The following is an 18756-nucleotide window of genomic DNA, read 5'->3' on the forward strand; positions in this document are numbered from 1 at the left end:
GGTGAGGGAATGATGATTTACAGAGGAGAGGCTAGGGGTAGGAGTATGGTCGGTTGGTGGAGATCCCAGATTTTTCGGGATTGACTTTTTTCATTTGAGTTTTTGGGATGATTGATTGATTTGGATATATATATTTTTTTAACAGGGGTTCTGCTCGTGAAGTGACCAACGACGGCTGCTACTGTTGATGGCTTAGGGTTAGAGTTTAGGTTAGGGATAGGTTAGTTTTGGGTTGTAATTTGGGCCTTGGGTTTAGTGTTTGTTGGGCTTGATGGGTTGTAACAATGTCGCTACAAAAATAAAGAAATTAAATAACATTAATATTTAATATTAAATAATTATAAAAATACAAATGGCAACAACCCCGGACAAAACGGGTGTCTACAGTTTACCCTAAACTAATTTTTATATTTTTAAAAAAACAGGATATACTTGCTCTCTTAAGAGACTTAGGTATCGTTTGTGAATGCTTATAGAAGTTTTTTTTGTCAAAAATTACGTTTAAAACATTTTTGCATTTCCAAACAATTCATCTTTAGCAAAATATTCACATTTAAAGCATGACTATTGATTCAAATCAAAATATTAAACAAAATGATATTTCTACATTAATAAAACTCGTTAAAAAAACTCATTTAGAGAAACATTTTTAAATAAAACCCGTATTCTTCAATAACTATAACTTATAATATGGTTCACACATCACTGAAAATGAAGAGAAATAAAAATTCAATTAATAAATAACATAGACTAAATTTTCACATATTGTAAAAAAAAACACACTTCTAGTCATAAAATGTAAATGAAAAATAATAAACGTAAGAAAAGAATCTTCGATTTTTTCTTCACCTTATCTCATACTTCCTAACAACCTCTTTCAACTTCATTTTATCACCAAAAATCATCCCAACTTTAATCTGTGAGTTTCCCTTATCAGTTTGAATGTTAAACTCAAGACATCTACGATTTTTTGATCATCTGAGTCAGAGTCAAATTTATTTCCACTACGTAATGACTCTACTCTATCAGTCCCATCTTCATCATTCAAAGACCCCTCATCTCTATTGTGTAACCCATTAAATTCTCTTTCAAAATCTACTCCCACATGTAACTCATGTTCAGATTCATCTTCATCACTCACATCATTTTCATTGTACTCAAAATTACTATAAGAAGAATCACTTTCATAAGCTACATATTATTTATCTTCTTCAAAGTTTAACTCAGTCCTAAATGTTCCATGAGTTTACCATAAAAAAACTTTCCTTCTTGCCAATCTACTTTAAACTAGATGAATTTACCATAAAGTCACTATGGTGCATGGCAATTGTAAAATATTCAGATTCTATACTTATAAAAAAATCATTTATTAAAGTATAAAATATTATTTTAGAATAATGGTGGTCCCCTTACCCAACTTTTAGAATCATGGTAGCAGAGACATAAAACCTAGTTGATGGGCCATCATTTATATGTAAACTTTCACTACAAGAAAATATACCTTTAATGACACACGAACGATGACACACGCTAATTTATGACTTGCAAAACATGTGTTTCATAAAAAATGTCATGTTTTTTAAAAGCTAAACGATTTATGGCTTACAATAATATGTGTCATATTTAATAGTCATAATCCAAAAAATTTATAAAAACACGAAGTACACTTTTTAATTATGTGTCATCTGTAAAAGTCGTCTTTTAATTTCCCCATATTATTTTAATCCTTTCCCACTTCTTCCCCTCATAATCAGTTCACGCCTAATGTTTTGCACTCCTTTCATTCTCTCCTTTTCTCTCCAACGCCAAAACCCTAACTTGCTTTCTTTATTTTCTTAAAAGCTTCTCTCTCCGTGTTTTTTGTTTTGTTTTCAGTAAAATTCTTCAAATTATTTCCATTTCCTTTTTCTTTCCCCCCTCCTGGTTTGTGGTCGGGGGTTCAAGTTTTTAAGATGGATATCGAAAAAAAGTAAGATGAGTTCATCGATCACTTCGTTAAGCAAGCGTCGGCTCAGAAGGGGACGACCCTTGTTTCCGTTATCGTCGAAGCGACGTCTCATCCTTCACTCTTCGCCTTCTCCGAGATTCTTGCCTTGCCCACCGTCCCTGAGGTAAAGACCTATTCCATTATCAGTTTCTTTTATTTTCTTTCCCCTACTTTCCTCAATCTGAGAAATAAAAGCCGTCATCAGTTATTTTTGCTGCACATAGCTTAATAACATTTCTTCCTGTTTCTTTTTCTGTCAATATAGTCTGGTGTTTTAGTTTTATTCATTGCTTCACTTTCGGTTTGATGCTTTAGTTTACTTGTAATTTATAAGAAACCTATATACCTTTGCAGCTTGACGGAATTGAAAACTCGGTGTACTTGGAGGTGCTTCGGTTGTTTGCCCATGGCACATGGAGCGATTACAAGAGTAAGCTAGAAAACCTGTGTTTTATTGTTTGTGACAAGTTTGTGATGTTTTTAATACACTTGTACCCATATTTTTTCTATTTGAGATAATTTGAAGATCATTAGTAGTAAACATTTGTCACTACCGTGTAAATCTCTTCAAGATTACCAGTTTTACTCTTCTAAATGTTACCCTTCACTTAATTAATCCACTTGATTATTTCTGTCTTTGATTGTTGTTATAGTTATTATTCACATCATAATGTGACCAACTCTGGCTGCTTAAACTATTTGATTAGGCAATAGTGGCAGCCTTCCTCAACTGGTCCCTGATCAAGTTCTCAAGTTAAAGTAACTCACTGTCCTTACACTTGCTGAGACGAACAAGGTATTGTAGTTGAGTTAAGAGGGCATTTGATCATCTAAATATGCTATAGTTGTCAGCCTCGTTCCATTGTAGTGGTTATAGTTATTTTGATATTCATTGAACGTGCCACTTTGACTTCGTAACGTGAAGAAACCAAGTCTTTAGAATATCTTGAAAATTTTTAATGCCTTTCTGAATTGTTTTATTCCACTTTCTAACTGAAATGGATATACCCTTTGTCTGACAATGACACTATAGGTTGTAAATGTTGGTTGCATCAAGTTCATTTACCATTTAAATATCTTGACCATGTATTACCATATGATCAACTAATGTTGGAGTTAGTTGTCACCAATGTTCGTGAACTTGAAGATTTTCTTATCAATGAGTTCATGTATGCGGTGGGTAGACTCCCAGCTTAATTCTCTATTAATTTTTATCCTAGGATTTACTCCATTATGACATGCTTTAGCTACTGGAACGGCCTTGAAAGGCCCTGAGAACCAATGGATGATTTTTATGCAATGTGTTACATGTAAAAGAACTTTGCAGTTGTTTCTGCATTCATGTTTGTTTTTTTGGGACGATTAACTTTTAGAGTGGCCCTGCATTGTTCACTGTTATTTCTACAGCTATTTGAACTTTCCTTTGGTGGTCAAACCCAATACCACTCTGGCTCTGCTTTCACAAAGGTCTGAGAAAGAAGGGGAAGGTGGGGCACTTGCCTTCCCATTGGATGTTTTGTTGAATTTTAAGGGAAGTAAGTTCTACTGGAGGTGCAAATATAATGAAAGTGTGCTTATTTTTGTTCATTTTCCCAACCTTTTTGTTAGGGTATAGTCAGAGGAAAGTTGGATCAGCTGCAAAGATGTTTTGAGGTATACTGTTCTTTCCTCTCAAGAATTTTCCTTTAAATTTATTTTTCTTCGCTAATTAAAATCTTTAATATTTGTTCTGGAAGATCCAATTTGCTGCTGGAAGGGATTTGAGGCCAGGACAACTTGGGAGTATGATAGAAACACTGTCGAACTGGTAACATCTCTGGTTTAAATAGAGCATTTCATTAAGTCCTTTGTCCATACTGCATTTATAGTTGCTACTGTGTGATTTTCTATTAATTTTTTCGATTTGTTCATTAGAGCTATTTAGTCCAAGTATACCTGACAGAATACAAAGTTAAATTTGTTAAATTTGTAAGATCCTTTAATTGGAGCAGAGTGTAGAGCGATGTTTCAATAAGGAGAAGTTGATGATAGGTTTTTAATGATTTTATTTCTTACTGTGGAACGTCTCCGAAAGAATTCTTCGTGGAACCGTATGTACTTAACATATTTGATTGTTTTCTTTTAGTTTTCTTTTATTTATTATTTATGTGGATTTAAAGACTGGTTCAAGTATTTTGATATGCTTCCCACCACTTTTGGGAATCCGTTATGGTTTACCGATGATGAGATGCTGGAATTGAGAGGAACAATCTTGTATAGAGCAACTGAATTCCAGGTAAATATAAGCATATAGTTTAATGTTTCTCTTGAAGATGAAATGCATGTAATTTGACTACCCATGATGATGAAAGTTAGTGTAATTGTTTTATAGAAAAAGGATTTGATTTCTGTGTACGAAGATAAAGTGAAGGGTTTGGTGAAGAAACATCTTGCTCTTGATGGAGTTTCAGAAAAGTAGGAATCAAGTGTGTTTATTTTCCTTTTTCCCAATTATGAATTGTTGTTAATGCTTCTTTTGCAGTGAGGTATGCTTTGAAGATTTCCTTTGGTAGGGATCTCCTCAAAATGAACTCTTTCTTATTCTCTCTCAAAATGGGGTGGGTGGGGACAATGAAGGAGATTGACTATGATATGATGTCATTCCTTGCACTTCAAACTTTTGTGGTTAATAATGCGTGATTTCTGTAATGCTAGGGCGAATTCTATATTTTGGTCTCGTGCTCTGAACCTTCCTCTTCACATTCTTATGTATTTCCCCAAATTCAAGAAGATACCGAGATAACCTGTTCAGTTGAAAGAAGTTCTGAGGTGACCATCAGTCATAGTGGACTAAGTGGAGAGCATGTTAATGAAATTGATGGAAAAAGTGAGCTTACACTTTAGTTCTTACCACTTTTGTGCCTGGATCTTTCCTCTTATTTGCTTTCACATGTGAAAGTTTACTGTATTAACATGGAGCTGAGGTTAAAGACTTTTATTTATTTTGGGTTTATATCAGGATTTGAGGATCATGAGAATGATAACAAAGTCAATGGAGCAACTTCCACATCGAAACAAGAAGAAACTGTTTGGGTGGAGGGTCTTTTCCCTGGCATTGACTTTTGCAACCATGGTATGTTAGTTTTTATTAATCAGTGGCTCTCTAGTTAATTGGTTAGAGTCTATTCTCATTGAATTTTTTGGTTGTTAATTTTATTTTTAGACTTGAAGGCAGTGGCAACATGGGAAGTTCCTGTCCCAAAGGTAAGCATTAATGCATTATTATTTGTAACCAATAAGCTTAATTCTCAGTATTATTGGAAACGTTCTTTAATAAAATGTAAGTTCCACTGTCAATATGCCTTTTGTTCCTAATATTTTCTGTGTTGTTAATTAGTTCCCTTTGTTTGGGGTTCTATTACTATGCTTTTAAATGATCTATGAATTTCTTGTTTTTGCCTTTATGATATCCTTTGTCTTTCTATTTTTCATGCATATAGCATCACAAGCCTATTTCAAAGTTAAATTACTATTAATAGTCTATTCCCGAGGACATTTAACTTATATGTGACTTCTGTGGTTACCAGCTGATCGGTATGTAATTTAGTAATCTAATTTGCTAAATCAGTGCGATTGAGTAATTCCTGTTTCCATACTTTATGCATTATTGTCCGTCTTTCCCACCTTAGAGGGATTATAATTGGAGTTCTATGTGCCGATGTGGGTATTTGAGTTGTACTATATTTCTCGTTTAGAAGTTATGAATTAAACATGCTGATAAACATAATTGAATTATTTTGATTCTTAGTTTTGACATATTTGGACTGCTTAGCGTTGTACTATTCTTGTTCCTTATCACTTCATTTTCAATTTTATTTTGCAGATATACAATGAGCAAATAACAAATTTATTGGATCCAAATCAAAGAAACCTGCAGGTAGAATGGATTATTATTTAACTTTTCAGTTTCCAAATCAATGTTGTTTTGTAACTTTTCTATATATTGGTAATTGCTGATGAAACTTAGATGGTGTTTTATATTGGTTTTATGGCTTAATTGGGTAAATCTAGAGAAACATTGTAGATTTTGTGCTATAATCCTTATGATACAAAAAAAGCTGATTTTTGGCTTTTTGTTGGACTGTACATGGATGCTTAAGTTGTCTCGATCTAACCTAGATATCAAGATATGTGTGTTATTTGTTAGAGATGGGATTTATATAAATTCACTTAGACCATGAAAGTTTAGTTCAATGCCCTCCTTTGTTTTATTGATTAAGGATGTTCAGAGTTTAGACCCACTATGTTACTCCTTATAATCATTGGAATCTATAACTAATTTTGGTAAATGAATATCAATCACCTTTTCCTCTGAGCGAAATAGAATTCAGTAGCAAGTTTGAATGAAAATCATCATTATAACCGAGAAGGATAGGTGAATTACCCATATGTAAATAGACTTATCCCCTTAAATAACATTGTAACTGTGAGAAATGAAAAGTAAAACTTTTAAAGCTTAAGATACCTTTACTACAAATTTACTTGTTTTTTTCGTTCTTTTCATATTATTTAGTGATGGGTGACCATAAATGAAAATGTTAGGACTACTTTATGTTCTCACTTGAAGATAGTTGATGCTTGATTAATATATGAAAGTATTAATTCCTATATGTCATCAGCAGTTGGTTCAAATTAGGAGTGGAAACCAAAGGTGACCAGCTCTAATTTTGGGAAAGGTTCGGGAACAGCTGGTGCATATGATGTTCCTACTAGTTCAGTTGAAGCCAGTGCTTATTCGCAGCCTGTTTCAAGAGTTATCGACTCTGAAGAAGCAACTTCAAAATTGCAGAAGAAGTTATAGGAGTTGTATCTAAGATCTTATAATCTGTTAGTATCTTTCTTGTGATAATCTGAGAACATTCTTGGTTTTTTGTTTTCAAATAGCCATAGGTGATGGATATTATGTTTGTAACTTAATGTGAATATATTGTATGCAAATGAATTGCTTATATATAATATGATATATACATTTAGTATTATGAGTCATTAAATGTGATTTAGTTTGATTATTTGTCAATCTACAATATATATATATACAACAATAATTTACGAAATACAATCACGACACACGAATGTGTGTCATCTTTTTTAATGGTTTGTGCTTCAATGACACGCAATGTAAAGTCATACATGCGTGTCATAAATTTATGACACACAAATGTGTGTCATCTTAATTTATGACGGGGGCTTCAATGACGCTCAATGAACGTCATAAATGCGCATCATAAATGTGCGTCATAAATGTGTGTCATAAATGTGCGTCATAAATTTATGACGCACAGTTGTACGTCATCTTAAATTCATGTCGGTGGCTTCAACGACAGGAAAATGTGTGTCATCCGCACCCATGATGACGCGCAATGTGCGTCATTAAAGGGGTTTTTTCTACTAGTGTTTAAAAAATAAAATAAAACTTGGACTACCATTGATGACAACTTCATAACAGTAAAAACCCTATTCAACAACAACAATCACAAGACATATAAAAATATTCATATGCAACAGTAATCATAAGACGAAAAATAAATCGAAAACAACAAACAAATTGTATAAAACCTTGAAGTTAATTCACAAGAATATTTAGATAAAACAACCAAATAAAATCCTATTTCAGGTATATTATTTCCCATAGAAAACAAGATATGAAAGAATTTTTTCAGATAAAACCCTAAAAATATTTTGAACAAATCTTCAAAAAAAAACTTTTCATTTTAGAACATCCTTACCACATTTCATTCTCGTTGTCATTCCTTTGGATTGCATGAACCATTTCTCCATTTTGTTTTTGCAGTGAAATATCAAATGAAAGAAATTTTTAGTCGTAGAGGATTCTTTTTTCTCCTTTGAATTTTGGTTTGTTTGTCTTATGGGTTTTGGGGTTTGGCTGGGAAGGGTTTAATTTTGTTTTGAGAATAATAATAGATTAATGAATAATTTAATGGATTTTGGAAATAATAAAAGTCATTCATAAAACTACGTCATTTAAAGAATAAAAATAGTCTTTAAAAACGTTGTTTTAATGAAACCGTCCATATTATCACTGTCACAGCAAGGAGATGCCATGTAAGTGTCTCATTAACATATTAACGGAAGGGGAGACATAATTGCAGTTAAGCATAAACATCAGTGATAAAAATTGACAAAATTAAACTTTAGTGATTAGGTTTTTCAAATAGGGTATTTACTATAATATAATTGAGAAAACGAGCGGATCATATGATATCTTTAAGAAAACGAGCTGACTACAAGACGTCTTCTGTATGGACCACTGGTGTTGTTGTTGATGAAGCTTGGGAAGATGAAGAACATAAATATGTGTCTTAATAGAAAAGATGTTTAGTCTTCTAGATGTCTTTCAAAAGATATTAGATGATTATGTCGACTTTCGATGACATTGTAACATTCATCCTATTTGAAGAAATAATTTCTTCAACAACCTATGTTGAAAGATTTTTTCCACTATTATTTCAAAAATTTTATCGCTAATTTTCAATAAATTAATAACAACGATTTTTGTTAACGAAAGAAATAACTGATTTTTTTTTAATAAAATGATTTAATTGATTAAAAATTAGAAGAATCTAACTGAGTGCACATTGATTTATAAGAGCCCAATTGCTTTTATTTTATTAATAGAATAATACAATTGGGTGCTCAATAATTCATAAGAGTCCAATTGATATGTTTACAATAACTTTTTATACCTAATTAGTTTATATTCATCTTAAATTATAATTCCATTTTGATTTTAAATCTATTCAAATTTATTGATAAATAATATCTATTATTTGGAATTATCTCTTACTTAAACTTAAAAAAATTGTTATTCAATAATTCATAAGAGTCCAATTGATATGTTTACAATAACTTTTTATACCTAATTAGTTTATATTCATCTTAAATTATAATTCCATTTTGATTTTAAATCTATTCAAATTTATTGATAAATAATATCTATTATTTGGAATTATCTCTTACTTAAACTTAAAAAAAATTGTTATTACATTAAAAATTAAAAATTATAGTAGATATTAAATATAATTTACCCTTATTAAAATATAAAAAATATATATTATTCTTATTTTTAACTTAAAAAATACATATATTTTATTTTTATTTTTATTTAAATATATTTTAAGTTAAAATAAAAATAACAATATATATATAGGTTAAGACAAGAATAAATAGATTTAATAATTTAAAATAAAAAAATATTTTTAATGCTAATATGTGAATTTAAATTAAAATATAGAGTACTATATAAAATATTAAAAATTCAAGTTTAGATTAATATAAAAAATATATACTGTATGTGGTTTATACCAAAATCAAATATTCTTCTTGATTAAATGGTTGGAAGGTTGATATAGCAACCTTAAGACCTAAGTTTGAATCTCACTCACATCCCTTTATTTTGTGTTGCTTTAATTTTTTTTATCAGAGCGTGACACATATCACTATTTGATTGGTGGAAAATAAATATATTAAATTAAAATAAATTAAATCCTCCAATTAGATGGCGACACATGTCATGATATTTGATACTAGTGACACGTGGTATGATCTCATTCGAAAAATAAATTTATTTTAATTTATTAAAATTAAGACTAAATTAATAAAATATATATGTAACAAATATAAAATTTGTAATAATATCTATTTTATTAACTGCCATGTCAATGCTTCCATTAAATGTTAACAGCATGTGACCTGATTGAATGCATTTAAATAATTGACTGACCTGATAGACAAAAAATAAAAAATAATGGTCAAAATTAAAATGAGCTATAGTTCGGTGGTCACTAGTATAGTTTATCTAAACTAATTTTATATTTTTTTTAAATAATAGAATATACTTTACTCTCTTAATTAGGGTGTGAATTATCGGATATCGGATATTATCCGATCCGAATTTTCGGATATCCGAAAATTTTGGATACCTAAAGTAATGATTCGTATCCGATCCGAAAAAATCGGATATCCAAAAATTCGGATAACCGAAATTTCGGATCGGATATTCGAATATCCGGATCCGAATCCAATTTTTTTTTTTGCAAAAAATTCAAAAACAATTAACATAAATCAAGGCGTATGTGGTGATACTCATCAGATTCTCTAAACCAAACTTATTATCAATATGGTGAACATACCTATGCTGATCATTCCATGATATTTTACTATAATTATTGTTTTCCTATGTGGTTTCCTGCAGATGCTTAAGGAAGAGGTTGATAATTTTACCCTTGTTCTGCAATTTAAACCATTTGAGAATAGGAAGCGGGCAAGCAACAAAGTTGAATAATCCAGACCTCTATCACTATGCAGTGTTTTCTGACAATGTCCTCGCTTGTGCAGTGATTATTAACTCCACAATTTCATCTGCAAAGGTAAGATGCCTTTGCCAACTTTCATTATTTGCTCTGTTGATTTTCAATAAATTTCAATATTTTAATTTATTTTTTTAAACATATTTGCTTATATAGAGTGTTTGTCATTAAAAACAGTCACATAACAGAATTGTGAGTGATAAATCACGCTAGGAAACTTTGTGTGATGTGGTTTTACATTTCTGGACAATAAATGATACACTTGGAATTTATAACGAATTAATGGATTGAACTTTTCTAAAGTTGCCAAGGAGTTCTTTATCCTTTCCTTTATACAATAAGCTTATCCTAACTTGCCATTAGATCAATTTCCCCTCGAAAAAGACAATACACTTCTGTCATTACTCTTCTTACTTTGATGAATTAGCTACAGCTAACTAAGGATTGGCCCCATGATTTACCTTTTAATGGATGAAATATACCCTGGTTAACTAATACCTGGTTATGCAGGAGCCGGAGAAAATTGTTTTTAATGTGGTAACCAATTACCTAAACCTCTCAGCAATTTCGATGTGGTTTTTATTAAATCCTCCTGGAAAAGCTACAATCCATTTTCAGAGTGTAGAAAGTTTTGATTGGTTGTCTACCAAGTATAATTCAACATTGAAGGAACAAAAGTCCTATGATCCAAGATTTACTTCAGCCCTCAACCATCTGCGGTTTTATCTACCAGACATCTTTCCAGCACTGAATAAGATTGTTCTTTTCAATCACGATGTGGTAGTGCAAAGAGATTTAACTGAAATTTGGAGTGTTGACATGAAGGGCAAAGTAAACGCAGCTGTGGAAACTTGTACGGAAAGTGAAGCTTCATTTCGTACTATGCATATGTTATTGAACTTCTCAGACCCATTTTTGGCGAAGAGGTTTAATCCGAAAATAGCCTGAAGCTCCACAACTCCTCCCAAACCACAACATCTCTTTATCGAAAATAGCCCAAATTTTTTTTCGGATTTTCGGATAACCCGAAAATTATTTTTTACCGATCCGTATCCGATCCGATAATCCGAAAAAAATTTCGGATACCCGATCTGAACTATCCGAAAATTGAAAAACGGATCGGATATCCGATTTTTCGGATCGGATCAACGGATCGGATCGGTCGGATCGAATTTTTTACATACCCCTACTCTTAATAGACTTAGGTGTCGTTTGTGAATGCTTATATAAGTATTTTTTTTGTCAAAAATTCCGATTAAAACGTTTTTGCATTTCCAAACAACTCATCTTTAGAAAAGATTCACATTTAAAGCATTACTATTGATTCAAATCATAATATTAAAAAAAATGATACTTCTAAATTAATAAAACTCGTTAAAAAAAACTCATTTAGAGAAACATTTTTAAACGAAACCGTATTCTTCAATAACTATAACTTATAATATGGTTCACACATCGCTGAAAATGAAGAGAAATAAAAATTCAATTAATAAATAACATAGTTTAATTTTTCACATGTTGTAAAAAAACACATCTAGTCATAAAATGTAAATGAAAAATAATAAATGTAAGAAAAGAAAATAATGAACCACGAAATAGATGATAAGACAAAATGCCACCACTCGAAGTGGCTAAACCATAACGGCCACAAATCGCCGTCACTTCATCAAACTGAAATAAAATTATTTAAAAAAAAGAAGAAAAGAAAAAGCAAGAGGAGGAGAAGATGGTCACCAAAGCAGTAGTTTCAGTTTCTGTTGCAGCTTCTATTACATCCTCAAAGCTTCTAATAAATCCATCTCATCGGTTTTCTTGCCTCAAAAGTCTCTCTTCTCTCAACTCTTTTTCTGCTTCTGCTTTGGCCATCAAATGCAGAGGTCTCAGTAACTGCACTTCCATCAAATCGGCCAGAACAATGGAGGGTTTCACAACAATAACAAGGGCCTCCGCTCAACCTTTGCAGAACGCCGACGAGCTTATTGCCTCCGTCGAGACTTTCATCTTTGATTGCGATGGTCATCATTTTCATTCCTTTTCATTATGGTTATAATGAGTTTTACTTTTAATTTCCTTTTCTTTTCTGAAAAATAAAACATTATCTATAGATGGCGGTGATCAGGGATTTAAACTGAGGTTATGGTGGTATTTTTTATTGCGATGCGTGGTTATAACCGTGTTGTTCGTAGTATTTTTGGTTGTGATGCGTTTATCATAATTGTGGTAATAACTGGTGTTATTCTAGTTATTATGGATATGACGATAGTGAAATAAAAATTTCAGACTGCCGCTATTCCGATAGCAGATGGTTATTTAATTCGACAGTGATTAACTTTTATCTAATAATGCCTATTGGTGGGGTTTTAGCTGGAATTAAAATTGTGGTTGCAGTCCTGTTTTTGGGTTTTTTTATTGCGATTGTAGACATAGCGGGTATTGTGGTCATACAGCAATAATATCGGACAGCACGGTTATCGCTATACAACGGGTGCTATAGCGCGGACTGCTATTTAAGTCACTGATTTTTAGTTAATAGTTGGAGCATTCACTTGAAATTGCTTTTCAGGAATTTGGTGGAAAATATGATGAAACAATTGACTACAGTCATTGTAGAATATAGTTTTTTGGCAATTACACCTTTAGCCATGTTGGAAAATGCTAAGAAATTTAATGAAAAAGGAAGAACCTTTTTGTTTGGGATCGATCTCTTGATAAATTGATATTGCATGGAACTGATGAGTTCAGTAATAAGATTAATTGATTGACATTGATGTAACCAAAAGAATTTTCTGCTAATAGATGGATATTTTGCAGGAGTTATATGGAAGGGTGATAAATTAATAGACGGAGTCCCTGAAACTCTTGATATGCTTCGGTCAAAGGTTTGTAATTGAGCCTGGATGTGTATTTTTATTATCTCCACGGATATTTGCAAAATCAGGTTGCTTCTTTCTTTTAGAAAAAAAAGCCATATTTTATAGCTAACAGACATGTTGATCAGTGATGGACTGAGGGAGAGCTGTCGATCCCTGAAAATTTCAAATTTCATATATTTTAGACATTTTCTTTATATTTTCTTTTACTGAGAATCTTTTTTCGTCCCCTAAATTTGTAATATAAGTTCGTTTTCCCTATCATAAAATCCTACGTCCGTCGCTGATGTTGATCTCATTGTTCCTCAGGGGAAAAGACTGGTTTTCGTTACTAACAACTCGACCAAATCCAGGAAACAATATGGTAAAAAGTTTGAGACACTTGGTCTGAATGTCAGTGAGGTTAGTCCATGAAGCTTCACTGGTGTTGTTTACATTCAGCTGCCAACCATAAGTTCTGACTTGATTAATGATTTCAGGAGGAAATTTTTGCATCTTCATTTGCTGCGGCTGCATATCTGAAGTCCATTAATTTCCCAAAAGATAAAAAAGTGAGTATTTTTTTTAAGTCACGTGTTGCACAACTGGAAATCTTCTATCAGATGGACCACCATGCCTAAATTTATTTCTTAACTGGAAGCCAAAGTTTTAGCATAACAATATATGTTTAAAAAGTTTTTGCATGATATCATTAGTGGTACTAAATGTTGCTTCTTTTTTACATTCACTGTTTTCTATCCCCCTTATCTCATAGGTTTTATGTATCAATGAGCACTTTTGAATCAGCTTCCTAAAGTATATCATGAATGATTATGGACCGATGGCTTATCATGATATAGGTTTATGTCATTGGTGAGGATGGCATCTTAAAGGAGCTTGAGCTTGCAGGATTCCAATACCTTGGTGGGCCGGTATGTATTTGTTTCAGTTTGCAACATAGCACCAATTATTCTGTAAACATTATGGAATCTGCAAAGCTCATAAATTTATTGACCTCTCATTAACTTGCTAAACTCTTGTAAACAGTTAAAGGATCATTTCACTGAATCAAATATGAAAATTAGCAGTAATAACACAAAAGAGTGAGCTGCTCTAATTTATTCTACCTTAATCCTCTCCTCATCCCAGAAAGTCAGTCAAAAGATGCTAATAGCTGCTGTTTGATCAATCGGATTGTAAGATCGGTATTCCTACTCGATATATATCTTACTGTACTTCTTTGCTTTACTCTGTGGAGTATGGCCTCTCTTGATATAATGAAAATTTATACTTTTTTAGTAAACAAACTTGGTAAAGATTATTGCTAAGAGCTTATTTATCGATATTGGAAGAAAAAGGATATAGCAGATACTAATATTTTTACGTTAGGATTTCTTCATTTCCCTGTTTTCAATATCATAGAACCATCTCTTTATTGGAAACTATATTTGGCGGGGTAGCATGCCATGTATGTAGCTGGTACAAAGATGCATACCGATGATAATATATCTATTAAATTTCTCTGTAGATCGTATACTTCCAAGCTATTAATACTCAACCGAAAAAGATCCTTGACATTTTTTATTTTGCTTGAGGAGTTTTTACTGCTTTAATCTTGCACTCACTGGCTGGTGTAGAAAGTTTTGGCACAGGGATGAGGTGTAACTATACTAATCTTAGAACTTGAATATCATGTCGAATTCACTTATTAGCAGCTTATTATTATTATTATTATTGTTACTATTATTATTATTATTATTATTATTGGCATATCTTTTTTGCTATGTATTAATTATTTCGCAGGAAGATGGTGGAAAGAAGATAGAGCTAAAGCCAGGGTTTCTAATGGAGCATGATCATGATGTAAAATCTTATCTTGTTTGTTATCTGTATCATTGTCCCTTTTTTCTAACTTTGCAACACTTGAAAAAAAATGTCTCAATGATCATAATTTTAACCATTTTGGCTCTAAACAAACAGAAAGAAGCTTTTGAACTTTCATTTTTTATATATAGGTTGGGGCTGTGGTCGTTGGATTTGATCGATACTTCAACTACTACAAAGTCCAGTAAGTTCTTCACTTTCTAATAACACACCTGTGTGTGCACTCGCCTGGCAAACAGTTTACTTGTACCATATGGTTTCGCGGAAAAGGAACACAGCCTAGAGTTTTTTTAAAGGAACCAGAGAAAACGTATAACTAACAGGATTTAATAGATCAATGAAGATTTTATTTCACATTACTGTTGATTAGTAGCTGAAGATTGATGGTTTAACAAATGTCATATTTTTATCACAGTGAAGCTAAATATTTATGGTTTTCTTGATTTTATGAGGTTACTAAGTTTTCTTTTTCCTCTTAATGGAGGTATGGAACACTTTGTATACGTGAAAATCCCGGTTGTCTTTTCATTGCTACAAATCGGGATGCCGTCACTCACCTCACAGATGCTCAGGAATGGGCAGGTTCTATTCACTTTAACCTTAACTGAACTTTGTTTTCACAACATCATCTTCTTCTCTTATAAACCGTTGGTAAAAGGTATGTGAATATTAGACAACTTGTGATTTAGTAGCTGAATACTGGACCCTAAATTATAAACACAGAAAAGCAAAAGATTATGATCCGAAACTTTCAAAACTACTAGGCATCGTGTTCGTTTGACATTCTAGGAAGATATATGTATCCTTAAAAACTCTTTCATCCTAATTTTGTTGTATGAACTTAATCTTATGATACAATCATTTTTCCCTCAACTCTGTAATTCACTGTATAGCAAAATACTTGATTTCAGGTGGTGGTTCTATGGTTGGTGCCATCTGTGGATCAACTCAACGTGATCCACTTGTTGTAGGAAAGCCTTCAACCTTTATGATGGACTACCTTTCAGACAAGTATGTTTCCAAAGTTTTATAATATTTATCCTGTTTCTTTTACGATCCTCAGGCAAGCGATAACATGAGTGATTTTGACTTGGGAACTGGTGCATTTTGTATACTGCTATATTTATCATTCATAAGATGCCATACTGGAAGTTTTAATTTGTTACTAATCTTACTATGGTTCTATCACTAGGGAACAAACATGAAATCAATTAAGTACGGTTGAAACTCATCAGAATTTCCTTTGTAATTGACATACAAACCAATGGAAGTTTTAATATGTTCCAAATCTTTCTTTCCGGGCCTTTTTCGGATTAAGATTTGTATCTTTTTTCAAACGTTTCTCCTTTTCCATTTGGGTAAAGTACACAAATGATCCCCTGACTATAGGGTATTGTTTTGGTGAGTTCCTCGACTATTAAAAGTTACAAAATTGTCACCCGACTATTTATGTGTTCCAAACTTGTCATTTTCTGTTAAAAATTTAACGATTGTCTGAGTTGGACAATAACCTTCTAACTAGGATATGATAAAATTTGATCCCGAAACCGCTTGAGCTATATTTTGTGGATTGAGTTACATTTTTTCGTCATGCTAGTGCTTGAAACATTATATCGTCGAGTCAATGCTTGAAAGCAAAGGCGGTGCCTGTAGACATAATTAAAATATGATTTTTTTGTATCTCAGTCAACAGGTTAGCATTGAGTTCAAACGGTTGTCAATTTTTTAACGAAAAATGACGGGTTTGGAACATGTGAATAGTCGAGTGACTATTTTATAACATTTAATAGTAGGTTACTCAACAAAGAAGTGCCCTATAGTAGGGGGGCCATTTCTGTACTTCACCCTTTCCCTTTTTTATGTCTTTCACATTAAATAGAAGATCACTTCACTGCCGATTGCCATCTAACATACTCGGCTGTGGTGATGCTAGACAAATGGACACCGGAAACTGTTTAGTTGTGGTAAATAACAAGTATTGCTCCCTCATAGCATCGTTTTCATGTTACACGACAGATTCGGCATCCTGAAATCGCAGATATGCATGGTTGGGGACAGATTAGATACAGACATTCTGTTTGGACAAAATGGTGGCTGCAAAACACTTCTTGTTCTCTCAGGTATAACTAATTACTGCATTCTCATTCTTCCTCCATTTTAAGATTCTGTAGATATACATATAAAGTTCTGTTTTTGTCCCATGAAAAGGTGTTACAACATTGTCGATGCTTGAGAGCCCCAGCAATTCCATACAACCTGATTTCTACACCAATAAGATCTCAGATTTTCTTGCTCCCAAGACTGCAACTGTGTGATGATGCAAGGACTTGATGTTCTCTCTCTTTTCCATCAGATATGGAAGCCCTTATGCAAATTTCATTCTTTCTTCCATGCTAAAATTTCTGTACAACAGTTTTAAATTGTAGAGTTTGTTCATCAAACGCAATGTTGATTATTCTTCCACTATTTGACATTTATAATTCCTAATTATAAGGGATTATTTTACATTGTGGTACGCTCTTCAATTCATCTAAGAAATTAGGAGGGCATACATATGTGTATATATGCGTTTATTTTTTATTATTGTTATTTTATGTAAAAATAATTCGAATATATAAATATCAAATATTCTAAAAAAATTATAGCATTTGCACAATCCGTCTCCTAAGCAACAGGTGATCGTTGCAGCTTCTATCAGGATCGGGTCACTCAAATGCAGAATAGGAATAGCATGGGTGGATGATAAGACTGCTCCATGATGATCCCGAGCAAACACGCCCACAGCAGTTGTGCTAGATCTCGGCACGAACTAACTAACTAACTATCCAGATTAATCTTGATAGAAACCGAAGGAGGTTTTGACCAGGAAACATTCGCAGCACTGGACGTGGAGGAGCTAGGTGTTGTCGAATCATGCACATAGGAAGCTTGAATTGCATGATCAGAAGCAACCACATGCCAACCTGGAAGTCGTTTCCCTTCATGAACAAATACGTTCCGAGGATACCACAGCTGATAAGTACAACCAACAATCAGTAAACTTTTCTGGGGGCAAACCTAAACACATATCCTCTAACCAATCTCCACAAGATGCATGAAAACCATTGGTAACATGTAAACACATATCCTCTAACCAATCTCCACAAGATGCATGAAAACCATTGGTAACATGAGAAGGAAATCCAGCAGAGGTAAGGATCAATCACGCCTTATCGCAATCACAAATGGCGTGAAGGGCAGATTCTTCGGCCACACCCAGAGGGGACAAATGTCTGTTGTGAATCTGAGCAGAAATAATCGATGACCGGTGGGAAGAGCCTCGTGAGTTAGCCACCAACCAAACAACCGTATCTTCAGGAAAGTGGACAGCCCATGAAAGAGTTAACCATAATGAAGACACCGGTGGAGCCATCGGCGACAGCATAAGCCAATGATATAACGAACAAACTCAATACACTCTAGTAGAATGATGACTCCAAACTAAAACATACAAGTGAGAGGGAGATATCGGACAACTCATGATATATTAACATCCTGTTCATAAAAGACAGACCGAAGTCGATGAACATTTCAAGACAGGAGACTAGATTTGGAATTTGGAAATTTTGAGTTCGAATTTATTTAATTTATAATTCATTATGTTCTTTTAAAAATTGAAAAAAAAATTGTC

At 32.8% G+C, this 18756-nt stretch overlaps 2 protein-coding genes and 1 pseudogene across 2 annotated transcripts; all 3 read left to right on the plus strand.

Annotated features, from left to right (window-relative positions):
• Positions 1-1783: 1783 nt before the first annotated feature.
• Positions 1784-5888, plus strand: LOC120177771 (annotated as a pseudogene).
• On the plus strand, positions 5685-11301 carry LOC120177797 (probable galacturonosyltransferase 5). Its single transcript, XM_039183811.1, has 4 exons — positions 5685-5690; positions 6663-6820; positions 10239-10413; positions 10864-11301. Exons 1-4 carry the CDS (start codon positions 5685-5687, stop codon positions 11299-11301), a joined length of 777 nt encoding a protein of 258 aa, XP_039039742.1.
• A 720-nt stretch (positions 11302-12021) lies between these two features.
• On the plus strand, positions 12022-17427 carry LOC120177766 (phosphoglycolate phosphatase 1A, chloroplastic-like). The gene is made up of 11 exons (XM_039183787.1): positions 12022-12368; positions 13165-13232; positions 13533-13625; positions 13703-13774; positions 14063-14134; positions 15006-15065; positions 15218-15270; positions 15571-15668; positions 15998-16097; positions 17103-17206; positions 17295-17427. Exons 1-11 carry the CDS (start codon positions 12080-12082, stop codon positions 17399-17401), a joined length of 1116 nt encoding a protein of 371 aa, XP_039039718.1. The 5' UTR covers positions 12022-12079; the 3' UTR covers positions 17402-17427.
• Positions 17428-18756: the final 1329 nt, after the last annotated feature.

This window comes from Hibiscus syriacus, unplaced genomic scaffold, assembly GCF_006381635.1.
Source record: "Hibiscus syriacus cultivar Baekdansim isolate YM2019G1 unplaced genomic scaffold, ASM638163v2 tig00112319_pilon, whole genome shotgun sequence".
Lineage (NCBI taxonomy): Eukaryota > Viridiplantae > Streptophyta > Magnoliopsida > Malvales > Malvaceae > Hibiscus > Hibiscus syriacus.